The 13,181-nt window shown below is 41.6% G+C and overlaps 2 protein-coding genes across 3 annotated transcripts in view; one reads left to right on the forward strand and one right to left on the reverse strand.

Moving 5' to 3' along the window:
- LOC149166278 (uncharacterized) overlaps positions 1–7,744 on the reverse strand; it is a 276,820-nt gene extending 269,076 nt beyond the window's left edge. Inside the window, exon 1 of one of the 2 annotated variants that reach the window (XM_089432527.1) lies at positions 7,119–7,743. In XM_089432527.1, the coding sequence (XP_089288653.1) occupies positions 7,119–7,346 (228 nt within the window). In that variant the 5' untranslated portion in view covers positions 7,347–7,743. Of the gene's footprint in view, positions 1–7,118 lie in introns of both variants that reach the window. The other variant, XM_089432528.1, reaches the window with a different exon arrangement.
- A 4,091-nt stretch (positions 7,745–11,835) lies between these two features.
- Positions 11,836–12,642, forward strand: LOC149166279 (uncharacterized). Its single transcript, XM_089430117.1, has one exon. The coding sequence runs from the start codon at positions 11,836–11,838 to the stop codon at positions 12,640–12,642; it is 807 nt and encodes a 268-aa protein (XP_089286243.1).
- Positions 12,643–13,181: the final 539 nt, after the last annotated feature.

Consider the following 13,181-nt stretch of genomic DNA (forward strand, 5'->3'; position numbering starts at 1 on the left):
CCATTTTTACAACTTGTGAGGCATCTTCACAACTCTAAAGGTAGTCCACAACTCTCAAGGTAGTCCACAACTCTCAAGGCAGTCTTACAACTCTTGAGGCACTGGTCACAGCACCCTAGGTAGTTTGGGGCTATTCTTCGTGCACCTAGACCTATCATGCCACGCCACATCACAAATTTTGGAGCACTCAACCCATTCACACGTTGGTAGGCATATGTGACATAGTTTGATGGGATGACCATCTTGGAGGATGCTTTACCTAGTCCTTGGGTCTCCTATTTGGCACGTATGGACTTCCCTTTACTTTGTGGGAGGTTGTTAGCATGATTTGAGGAGTTTAAACATTGGAGACCTCACATATGACCATTGGAGCTGATCTAGGTGAATTGTCAACAATGAACGCTAACCCTAACCCTCAATAGCTATCAGGCTATGTTAAATACTAGGCCGCTAAAAGATAGAGGTTCCATTCTTATTGTATTGAGTAGTGTTCCATAGGAAAGCAAGGCATTGAGAAAGGGATATTGAAGCATAACAAAGCAAGAAGAAGAAATTGTAGTATCCATATTGACCACAATGTCCATGGCATCTCCATAGTGAGTGTCACTTTGCTTGTATTTGCTTTTCGTATTCAGAAGAAATGAGCAAAGCATAGGCATCACCTTGTAGCTCGTTTTTTCCCAACTTGGGTTTTCCTAGGGTACATATTGTGTTCATTGTGTGGATGGTGTGTTATTGCTTGTCTCTTTCATTTCAGTTTTCAGCTTATTTTTAGTGATTGCTATGTTGAAACTAATAATATTAAATATGCATCTTCAATGGAATATTGCGTGGTGAACATTGTAGAATATTATAAGATTTCTTGTGGTGAACTATTTCAATAGAATATCCATAATTGTTTATAGATCACAACCACTTGTGCAGGAGAGGAGGAGCTTAGGAGGGGTCAGAGGATCAGGTGGAGTTGCTTGTTTGGCTAGTGACTCACTCCGAAACAGGGTATCCTTGGTAGCCGAGGTGTACGTGTATTCAGATTAGCATCGGAGCCTCTCCTCCGAGGGACATCTACATTGCAGTTTGTTACTTCCCCCCGGCCTCTTCACCATTTGTCGTCCATAATGGCTCAAATGGGGACCCCTTTATAGAATTGTACACTGACATCACTTAGTACTCTGCTATTGGGGAAGTCATCCTCCTAGGTGACTTCAATGCTCACACTAGAGATCTCTAGATCCCTCTCCACAACCAATCAAAGGATGTGTTTTGTACCCAGGGGATAGATCCAGATTCAGTAGGGCTTCACCAAATGTCAGATGATGCTTTGGGACCCACTACAGTTTATTGTAAGCATCTATTGCAATTAGGGGAATCCCAGGAGTTGTTGATTCTAAATGGTCTATCCTGTTTCCTAGACTCTTGTTTTTTCACATGTTTGCCATATGGCAGGGGTGCAAGTGTAGTTGATTATGTACTTGCTAGCCATAACTTACTCCCTTTTATTCGCCATTTCTCAGTCTCCCCCATCCCCCTTGTTGATCATGCACTTCTTTCCTTCTCTCTCCAGTTTGACCCTCCCCTTCCACCCCATCCCTCCCCTCGAGGCCCACCTCGAACTACCTTCCGATTTGACGAAGGAGACCTTGACATCTTCTCCTCTACCCTACGCAAGATGCTCCCATCGAAGACCCAGTTCTCCTTGCTTGATTCTGCTTCCACTAAATACACCTGTCTTTCATCTGCCATTTGGGAAGCAGCACTCAAATCCTTCCCCCACTCCACTCGTTCCACTTCCATCTCCCCTAAAGTTGGATCTTGCCCCATGAACAAATGGTACGATGACGAATGCAAGACTCTACATCGAGAACTTCGATATGCTTTCACCCACTCTCAACCCTTCTACTCCGACCTCAAAGCTTCTTATCATCGTCTCCTTCATCACAAGAAACGACTCTTTGTCTCTCATAGAAGACGGGAATTTTCTGTTCTCCTTGCCCACTCCCCTAAACAATTTTGGCATACCATCCTTCCCCGACACTCCCCTCTTCCACCTGACCTCAACCCTACATCCATGTTCTCTCACACTTCCAAACTTATTGATATTCCCGAGCAGGCCCAAATTCATGTTACCTCCCTGCCCTCTCCCTATTACCTATTCTCAGACAGAGATATTAAAGAGGCCATTTGGTTGATGAACAGCAATAAAGCAGCCGATCAGGAAGGCTACCAAGCAAAGTTCTTTAAGCACAGTTTTTGTGCTTTGGTTAGCTACTTGGGTGATCTCTTCAACCATGTAGTCCGTGAAGGTTTTCCACCAACATGGTCACACGACATCATCCATCCGATCCACAAATCAGGGTCCAACTCAAATCCCAATAACTACAAAACGATCATGATGGGCCACATGTTCTCGAAGTTGTATGCTATTGTTCTACATAGGAAGCTCTCCAGTGACCTTGAGCAGAGACAACTCAGAGCTAGGGGACAGGCAGGGTTTTGACCGACTCATCAAACCATTGACCACATCTTCACCCTTTGCGCTGTGATTGAGGAGGCATGACACCTCTCTTCGAAAGTCTATTGTTGTTTCGTAGACTTTCGGAAAGCTTTTGACTCTGTTCCGAGGGAGGCCTTGCTCCAGAGACTTAGAGATATTGGCATCTCTGCAACCCTTATGTGCATATATGAGTCTGTTCTTGGTCGTCTTCACACAGTCCATGGGATATCTAATTTCATCTGAAGCACTATTAGGGTTAAATAGGGTTGTCCACTGTCCCCTACGCTGTTTGGGATCTATATTGATGAGTTGGAAGCATTTCTACGCGAGCATATCCAGGACACTGATGGTTGCCTTCTTCACCATGTTCTGATATCTATTTTACTCTTTGTTGACGACGTGGTCCTCCTCTCCTCATCCCCAGAAGGATTACAGAGACAGTTGGATGCCTTAGCTCTGTTTTGTGATCATCGACAGTTGACGATCAACTTGGGTAAAACAAAAGGTTATGATCTTCAATGGGGTGAAGAAACCCTCAAACCTTCCCTTTCTATTCAGAGGGGAGGAGATTGAGATCACCAGCATGTATACTTACTTGGGGTGCAATTCTCAGGCCCCTTCTTTTGTTTGCGACCAGCGCTTCAGCCTCGGATCAACAAAGCATATGGATCCTTAGCCCTTCTTGAGAGACAGTGCTTTCGACATCACTTCTAGGACATCTCGTCCAAGATGAGCCTCATGGACACCTTGATCCGTCCCACTGTTCTATATGGCTCAGAGATTTGGAGACCGTCTTTACTTGAGTCAGATTGGGCTTCAGCTGAGAGAGCCCAGATTCCTCTTCTCCGCCGCATCATTAGGTGCAAACTGATAGTACAGTAGCACATCATCCTTGCAAAGTTTGGATCTCAGCCCTTTTGGCTTGAGACGGTCTTCAAATTGGTTTCATTCTTGCATCGTGTCCAGAGCTTTGCAAACTCAATAAAGAGTAGGGACCATTATCCTTACTTGGCAAATTGCTCTTATGAGACTATTGCCCGTTCTACTGCCTCAGCCCGAGCCAGATGTTGGTTTACAAGAGTTTCAAATCTCTTAGAGTCAGTGGGAATTTAGTTGGATCATCTCCCTCCTTTCCGATATTCCTTAGATGCTCCTAGTCACCTTTTACCTACTAGACAGGAGCTAAACAAGATCATCAGGGAGGACATCTACACGCAGTTCGTCCAGGTCACCTAGGTCAATCCTCCAAGAGCGTTGCACCCAAAGATGGCCTTCTACGTTGAGCATTTCTTGGAGTTGAGAGACAGGCTCATTGTTCGACCCCAATATACGTTTCACCACTGGATGCATGCTCTTCACATTCCTCTAGGCCAGTTCAGAGTAGGTTCTCATAGACTTCGGGTAGAGACAAACCACCAAGTGGATAGACCAGACAAACTCTGCCAGGTATGTCATTTATAGGAAGTGGAGACCGAGGTGCATTTCATTCTTGGATTCCCTGTCTACTATGAGATTAGAGGAAGGTTTCATTGCTTGTTCACAGATTCTCAAACCCTCACTGAATTTTTCAAGTATCCTAATCAGAGATGTTTGACCCTATATATGCAGGAGGCTTTCAGGTTCCGAGCGCATATTCTTCAACCTCCCATCAGACTAGACCCCACACAGAGGATCATGACATTTTTCATGGTACTACCTTCAGACAGGGGTACCAAGAGATCGATTGATAATAGTACGTATCCAGACTCCAAATCAGTGAGGATCTGTGGGACCTCACCCTGCCACACAAGATCTCAGCAGCAGATCCGTTCCTGGGAGACAGACTAGGTCCTCCAGCGTTCAGCAATGCTCGAACCCCCCAAGAAACGATTTAGTGGACAGTCCGCACTTGCCACCGACTCTTCATCGGGCCAACAGACTTTGTTGAGTTTCTTCAGTGTTATTCATTCAGCCTCGGATGTTAAGAGAGATGGGTCTAATCCTCAAACCTATTAGCTCTTGGATCTTCTCCGCTAGGGTCAGATGTTGATTTACTTCATGCATTGTATCTTTTATAGGAGACCGTTTGGTTCTCCCACTTTGTATAGACATCATTGTACTCAACAGTGCCTTTAACCTACTCTGTGGTCATTAGTTGGACATAAATATAATTATCTTATCTTATCTTATCTAGATGTGGCCACATTAGAGTATAAAGTGGCCAAGGAAGGAAAGCAAAACATATTTCAATAGCATAAGCACTTATGTCGATGCAAGTACTAGGAAACAAATGGAAAAGTATTTCCATGACTTTTTTACGTGTCTACCCATAGCAATAAAACGGATTGATTAGATTTTCATTTTTAACATTAGTGTATTGGCCACCAAAAATGTCCAAGTTTATTCCATACAAAAAGACCCACTGTAGAGAAAATAGAACAAATTCTTGTTGTTGAATCATTTTCTAGATTTGGCCTTTCAAAGAGGATTGTGCATGATAGAGATCCAAAGTCGTCAAGCATTATGGAAGAATTTATTTACAGCTTTGGGCACTTGCTGGGAACTTAGTAGTGGGTATCACCCACAAATACATGGGTGGCATAAAAAAGTCAACCAAGTAATGGAAAACATGCTAAGGGAACATCACTTGCTGGGAACTTAGTAGTGGGTATCACCCACAAATACATGGGTGGCCTAAAAAAGTCAACCAAGTAATGGAAAACATGCTAAGGGAACATGTGGCTACCATGAAAACTCTGTTTGAAGAAAGGCTTCCTTTTGTGGAATTTAGTTATGACAACAATAAGCAAGCAACTATAGGTATGACTCCTTTTAGAGCAATGTATGGCAATGATACCCTTAATCCAACCGAGTTGAACTTGCAAAACTTAAAAGCAGGCACCGGTAACAATGGAGATGATGCTCTAGAGAATGTGGACAGAATTGAATCAATGCAAAAAGAATCTGGAGTGACCACAAAAGGAAAAAGTATTCATAATACTATTGTTGAAGTCAAGTCTGATATTTTGTTTCTCCTAGAGGTCAAAATCGCTGGTTTTTTATTCCATTTGTTATTAATAGTTCTTAAATGTAGAATTCCGATATCATTCCCATGAGGAAGGACGGGGCAGAGCAGTTTGTGGCATTACCACATGGACATTGGATGGTTTCATCTATTCATGATAGGGGGCAGGACCCGCTTGCCAGATATTGTTGGATGACAATAATGTTTGTTGGACCACTCAAAGACAGGACTAAAAGAGAGAATAATCACTAGTAGCATGTACAATGCATACGAGACATGTCGGAGACAAAAAGGAAGCCATGATCAACGAGATGAACGCAACGAAAAGAGGAGAAAATACAAAAATTTCACCACCATCAAAGAAATCATCAAAAGCTCACAGAAGTATTACCAATTAATAGATGTAGCATCATTAAGAACTCGTGCAAGCATCAGCAATGGCCAACTGAAGCATTGTTACACTCAGGTTCCCTTGTGGGCAACCAGAATTTTCAGATTTAGTTTTCAGTTGTAGATTGCCCAGTTTTCAGTTCAGAATCAAATTTCAATAAGGTTTTTTTAAGTTATAACAGAAATTTTCCCGTCGGATTATTAACTGCTATCAGGCCAGGATTATAACAAACCAAAACTTTTAGAAGTACCTATTTGGTTGCATCAGAAACTTTGAAATAAGTAGAGCTGTAAGTGATCAATTCCTGCATCTCACTCTGTCTAATACAGCAGCTTTTCTTTCTCCTGCACATGGCATTTGAGAAAACTTTTATAGATATGATACAAGATGTATCATGCTGCCATTGGATACAACAAAAGGCGTCGATGCCATTTGTGCCAAGTTCTTCAGATAAAAGAACAAAGAATAGTGTCATAATGAAAGTAAGAGCAGGGATACTAAATGAAATTATGCATTAGAAGAGGCAGAATACATGACAGTCATCGCTATTATTTTGACAGTCTTGAGGGATCAAATTAAACACCCTACACTTGGTGTGCAGAGGAGGGTTAGCACGCTGTCCAATAAGCTCGACATGTTTGTGCTGGTCCGATATGTACCAAGCACAGGCCATATCATTTGCTGTGTCCCAAGAAAGATCGCCACAGCTAATTTATGTCAAGCCTTTTTCAACTTTAATAATTATTCTTGGCACCAGTAGGTGTGAATACAACAGTAATCAGCAGGCACCACTAAGTACCACTACAGAACTCTGGCGCCCAGGCAAAAAGAATCCCAACGGTAGCTTATAGCCCTTCAAGCGTGAGATCCAAACGATGGCGGCAGGGTATGGCAACTTCAACGGTAATAAACACATGGATCCAGTTTAAGAATTTGCCCATTAAAATGCAGAATACTTCCTCAACTTATTCCCCAGTTTTAAATTCCAGTGAATTAGGAAGTATACCCTTCACATATAATCTTAACAGAAGAATGTACAGATTACATGGCACCCAACTGGAATGCCCATGAAAAAATTAATTATCGAGATTCATAACTAATTAACCGCAATGCCAATGGAAAAACCAACATTAAGCTGGACAAAAGGGCGCATAGACACATGGTTCCTGCTCATTGAATTCATCACAACATTGAAAGAAAAGGTGTGTCTAAAAGAAAAGAAAACCCACCCGGAAGAACTTTGTCATGTAGGAGTGTCTGAAGATGAGATTCATGTAGCCTGCTTCAGAACCCAACAACAGCAAATCTGCAACCAGCATTGCGGTCACGTCTGTGGGTGTCGGACTGTAGTCAGAATGGTGTGGAAGCGTCACACAGGTGGGAATTGACACCATTTCTTCGTAAATCACGAGAGATATGATTACTAACAGAGGCAAAAATGACCTCCAAGATGCCATTTCTCTGCCCAAATTGACCACCACAAGGAATCAAAAATATAAAACTTAACACTAGCTAAATCATACTGATTTGAGTTGGCTCTGAACGTATCAATGAGAGGGAACAGAATGGCATCTTTGGTGTTTAATTTTCATACAGTAGGGCCGAGCGGCATCGAAGATGGTTTGAAGAGTCTCCAGGTCCGAAGCCCATCCTCTAGAAAAGCTTTGAAAGTGATGCGTTACAAAGACATCGGAAAAATCTTATAAGAATAAGAAATGGATGGGATTGACAGTTTATGGCTCAATTCTACCTGTATGAAATGAGAGTCAAAATTTTATTGGGAAATCTAGCCAAATTGTTAAAACCTGACTCATGCTTGCGCCGAAAGGGCGTATGATAAGTGGACATTTTCAACATTTATATCCTTTTTCCATTTACGTTGAATTTTGCGAAGTGTGAGTGGGTAGTTTCGGAAATTTTAAGGTTTCTGCGACTCGATAGATTTGGAAATGTTTTCGAACATGATGGTAAAATTGAAATTTATAATTTTTTTTTTTTTTTTAAATTGAAACTTTTATCTCGATTGAGATTCCTGTAATACTGATCATTATATCATCTTAATATAATTTATTTTGTTTTTTTCCTCTGAAAAAAAAAATTTGAAATTTATAAATTTGGATTTATGATAGCGGAATTGAAATGGTAAATTTGGATTATGATATGAAAGTTTATTTTATTATTATTATTATTATTATTATTATTTAATTTTAAAGTTATGATAAGGTTATATATTAAATTGGTATAAGACTTTTTGTTTATAGGACAAATGATCCATCTATATTTATATTATAAAATAAAATAAAAATTGAAATTATTTTTTTATTATGAAAATTTTAAATAAGACAATAATAAATTTGTAATGTTATAAAAATTATTTTAAATATAAATTATATTTTATATTAAATAATTTTATAATCTTAATTAAAAATAAATAAAAATAAAAAATAGATAATGATTTAATAGCAATAAAGATAATTCATTATTTAGTTTGAGTTTAATTGTTATTAAAATCACTTACGAAAGTGTGAAATTTGTTAACATAGAAATGTCTATGGATATGTGTTTATGGGTTATTAGAGAGACAAAAATTCATTAACAACAATACTTTTACAATTCTCAATGTTATATATATATATATATATATATATATATATATATATATGAATGATCTTAGGTATGATCTAATGCTCATTATAAGGTGGAGAATTCATTGAAGGATGAGTGACACCCTTGCATTAGCTAATGACTAAGACAATTTTTGTTTGAATCTTGTATTTGAATAGTGGCACTTTTTGGTAGTGGCAATGATAGTGTAGACATTGTTAATAATCATAACAAAATGAAATTGATGGCAACAATATTTGTATGGTAATTAATAACTAAAAATCATTATTGTTTGAATCTTGGTTTTATAGAGCACTAATGATTATTCAAATGTAACTTGAACACCTACTGCAAAATAGCAATTTCACAGGAAATTAGGAAGCAAGGTCAGTATGGGAGAGCATAGACAAAGACTCAAATGCGAGTATTGCATGTCAAAATAAATAGCAATCAAGTCATACCCAAATTTCCTTACGATTAGTTTGTTGAAACTGCAGAGGTTACCCATGGAGACGAGGACCTGGGTTAGGGCCTATTGCGGAAGATAGAGATAAAATTTGCTTCATAGAAACACATGAGCATGAGGGTGCAAGACACCTATGTTTGAAGGATACTGGAATATGGCAGTGTGGAACAAGGCAGCAGGGAATGGCAAAGGGCACTGGGGTATCATGGTTTTAGTGAGGAAAAAAGAAGGTCGTCTCATTCAGTTAGAAAAAGAAGACTCAAATAAGCAACGCATTTGGTTTAAAATATCATAAAAAGGAAACCGCATCAGAATTGCAGCATGCTATTTTGCGCCGCAAGATTCAAAATCTACAAAGGTAGAGGGCTTAACCACAAAGATCCATTTGCAACCTTAAAAGCGGATATTGCAACATATTCTCAGCTAGGTGAAGTGCTTATAGTGGGTGATTTCAATGCTAGGATTGCAAGTGAGCAAGCTAGCATTCTTTGTTGTAAAGATGATTATGACCCTATTTGGCTTACAGAAGAGAGTAATCATCTGTGGTAAAGAATTTCAAAGGACAAGGGTTGCAATCTCTTTGGTGAACAATTGCTTACTCTATGTGGGGCCTTTGATTTAGTCATTTATAATAGCTTGGCTAGATGGGCAAAGTCTGGTAATTTTACTTGCAATACTTACAATGGAGCAAGTGTAGTAGATTATGTAATATGTTCGCATGGTTTGTATGAGAAAATGGAGGAAGTTTTGATTGGAGATCAGTTGTGGGACTTAAAATCAGATCACAATCCAATTTATTTAAGTTTCTCTTGGACTAGGAAGAAATAATTAGAGTCAAAAATTCAACATGTCCAACAAAATGTCCCACAGGGCAGAATTCTTTTAACTCTAGAAAATTGTAATACCTTCAAAATGACGCTAGAGAGGATCTTCGAGAAGGAGAAAATCACAATTCACGGCCTTCATAGTCATGAATTAACACATTTAATTCAATACGCATTTACAGAGTGCAAAAGAGTAAAAATTAAAAAGTCTGAAACAAATTGCCTTCCGATTAATGCTTGGTTTTGACAAGGAATGCAAAAAGGCAAGGAAAATGTGGAAATAGTCAAACAAGGATAACATAAAGCTTAAAGCTTACAAACAGTTATTAAGCAAGAAAAAGGCTGATTTCATGGTTTCAAGAAGGGAAGAACTTTTTTTTTTGGCCCGCTGAGCGTTGCTGCCCTCGCTGCGATCTGCGCAGTCTGTCTGGGCGCTGCGCTCTCGGCCTCTCCACCCCAATCCTAGTCCTCCTGACTACGGGGCTGCTTGGATCTGCCAGGCCTCCCTTCTGCTCATTGCCTAGACCGCGTTGTGCCCCTGCACCAGTCAGATCTGCCTGGATCACCCTCGTCCTGCAGGGTCTGATCGGATCTCCTTCTCTCCGAGCTTGAGATGCCTTGCTTCCTATTCTTGCTTGGTGCAGATCGGGTTTGTTGATCTGTGCTTTGCCATGGAGGCCCAAGGCTCGCCTACCGGTCCCTCGCAAGCTTCACCCCGGAAGCTGAAGCAGCCTTCTCCTCTCTCCTGGCTTCGCTGCCCAAAAAGAAGAAGCCCGAAATCTCTAAATTCGTCAAAAGGCTCGACGATGTTCCGGAGGTAAACCTTCCTCCTGAGGGTCTGATCCAGGTTGCCTTGTCCCTGGCAGATCGAGCCCTGGTGGGTCAATTCACGGGCCTTTGGCCCTCGCCAAAATCGATGGAAAACTGGGTCATCAAGAACTGGGTTCCCCTGATCGAAAACAATGTCACCTCTTATTTTCTGGGTAGAGGCTTCTTCCTGTTTGAGTTCAACACAAAGGAGGACAAAGACCTGATCTTCAAGAATGGGCCATATTTCATGGGACCTTAGGGTCTTTATCTCAATAAATGGACCCCTGACTTCGACCCGACCATGGATGTCCCAACGGCGGTCCCTGTCTGGGTTCGGCTCCCTAATCTCCCAGTGCATTGCTGGAACTGGGAGTCCCTCAAGCACATAGGGAATACTCTGGGAAAATTCATTGATAGAGCAAACAACAATGACCAGTATGATTGCGCCCGAATCTGTGTCGAGGTAGACTTAGAGGTGGGGCTTCCGGAGGCCATCAAATTAAAGGTCGGCAGTTGGACGCACGTACAAGTGCTGGACTACGAGCAACTTCCTTTCAAATGTCGTAAATGCCATATTTATGGCCACTTTGCAAGAGGGTGCCCGAATAAAGGGGAAGCAGAGAAAGGTAAGGAAGAGGGTTGGAACCAGGTCAAGAGGTCAAAGGCATCCCAAAAGAATTCTGGGGTTCATGTCCCCCATCCTGCCTCCACCCAGAATGCTCCCCCGCCAAAAAGTCAAGAAAATAGGTATGTGGTCTTAAGCTCCGCCGAAGAGACTCCCCAGGAAGAAGAAAAGCATGATAATCCACCAGAAAAAACGACTTCAGCAGATGCAAGACCTGAAGAAAGCGCCACGGCAAGAAACAAGGAAAAGCAAACAGAAGCATCCGAGGAGGAACATGACTCGGAGGAGTCTGAGGAGGATGGAGAAATAGGAGACATGCAGACATCAGTCAGAAGATCTGCAAGAGGCCGTAAATCTGCTAGAGAAAAGAGAGATCAGGAAACTTACAAGGACAAGCTTCAGGGTAGCCAGCCCACTCTGGAGAAACTCCTTGGAAAAAATCCGAAGACGAACAAAAATCAAGTGCAGGGTTCCAAGGGAGCCCATCATCATAAAAATAAATGATGAAGATCGTCTCCTGGAATTGCAGAGGAATGGGGAGCAAAGTGAAAGAAGAAGCAACAAGAAGTCTTATAAGAAGAGAAGCCCCAGACATTCTTCTGATCCAGGAGACCAAAATGGAGGACAAGGAGTTTCTCCAAATCAGTAAAAAAATTTGGAAAGGAAGCAGCGGACATGCAGTTTCAGCACGGGGAGCCTCTGGGGGTCTGGGCTCCCTCTGGAACCCTCTCAAGTATAGGCTGGTCACCGAGTTGCACAACACCCACTGGCTGTTTTTGAAGCTCCAGCCTTTGGACTCAAGGGAGGCAGTCAGTCTTTTCAATGTCTATGTTCCAACAAATATAGGGGAGAAAAGAGAGTGTTGGGACTCCATCAGACAACTGTCGGAGTCAGAAAATCTGGAAAACATCATTGTGGCAGGGGATTTAAACCTTACCATGCGCATGGAGGAAAAGCGAGGAGGAACAATCATAAGGGATCCTGCAAGGGAATGGGTGGAAGACCTCATGCAGGACTGGGATCTGCTCGACATCCCTCCAGAAAATGGTAAGTACACCTGGTCTAACAAAAGAATAGGTCCTGGTCATATTGTTGCTAGACTTGATAGATGCTTGGTGCAGAGTTCCTTTCTTCTGCTGGGCTTAGAATCCAGATTGCATATCCTCCCATGTAGCGCTTCTGATCATAAGCCCATTTTGCTTGAGATGTCGGGCCACAAAGATCTTGGTCCCATCCCCTTCAGATTCAACCCTCTTTGGGTTAAGGAACCAGAGTTCCTGAAGCTGGTTCAAGACTGCTGGATTTTGCCAGTAAAAGGTTCCCCTTTCTTCATTTGGGAAGAAAAGCTTAGAAGATTGAAAGCGGTCCTCAAAACTTGGGCCAAATCCCTTCCCTCCCCTGCAAAAGAGAGAAAGCAGGCCTAGGACAACCTCGCCCACCACCATGCTCAAAGTGAAGATGCAGAAATCACTAAAGAAGTTCTAGACAAGGAAGCTGAGCTCCATAAAATCTTCCATAAAGCCTGCCTTTCGAAGGAAGATCATTGGAGACAGAAGTCTAGGAGTTTATGGCTTAAAGCAGGAGATAGAAATTCTGCCTTCTTCCACAAATAAGCTCAAGCCAGAAATAGCTTCAATTCTATTGCAGAAATTAAAGATGGCAGCTCAACTCACAAAGACTTTGATAGCATAAAGAGAGCATCTTTCAATCATTTTCAAAATTTGTATAAAGAAGAGGGAGTGACAGACCCTAACTCTAAATTCTTGGAGGCGGTTCCTCCTAGGATCTCTCCCTCAATGAATCAACAGCTCGAGGCGAAGATCTCTATACAAGAAATAAAATATGCTCTCTCCGACATGGAGCCGGACAAAGCCCCGGGCCCAGATGGCTTCACTGCAAGATTCCTTCAAACCTGCTGGCAGATTGTGGAGAAAGACCTCTACAAAATGGTTTTGAAATCCCA

This window comes from Pinus tabuliformis, chromosome 5_1, assembly GCF_031772625.1.
Source record: "Pinus tabuliformis cultivar Carrire ecotype Pingquan chromosome 5_1, CPIR1, whole genome shotgun sequence".
Classification (NCBI taxonomy): Eukaryota; Viridiplantae; Streptophyta; class Pinopsida; order Pinales; family Pinaceae; genus Pinus; species Pinus tabuliformis.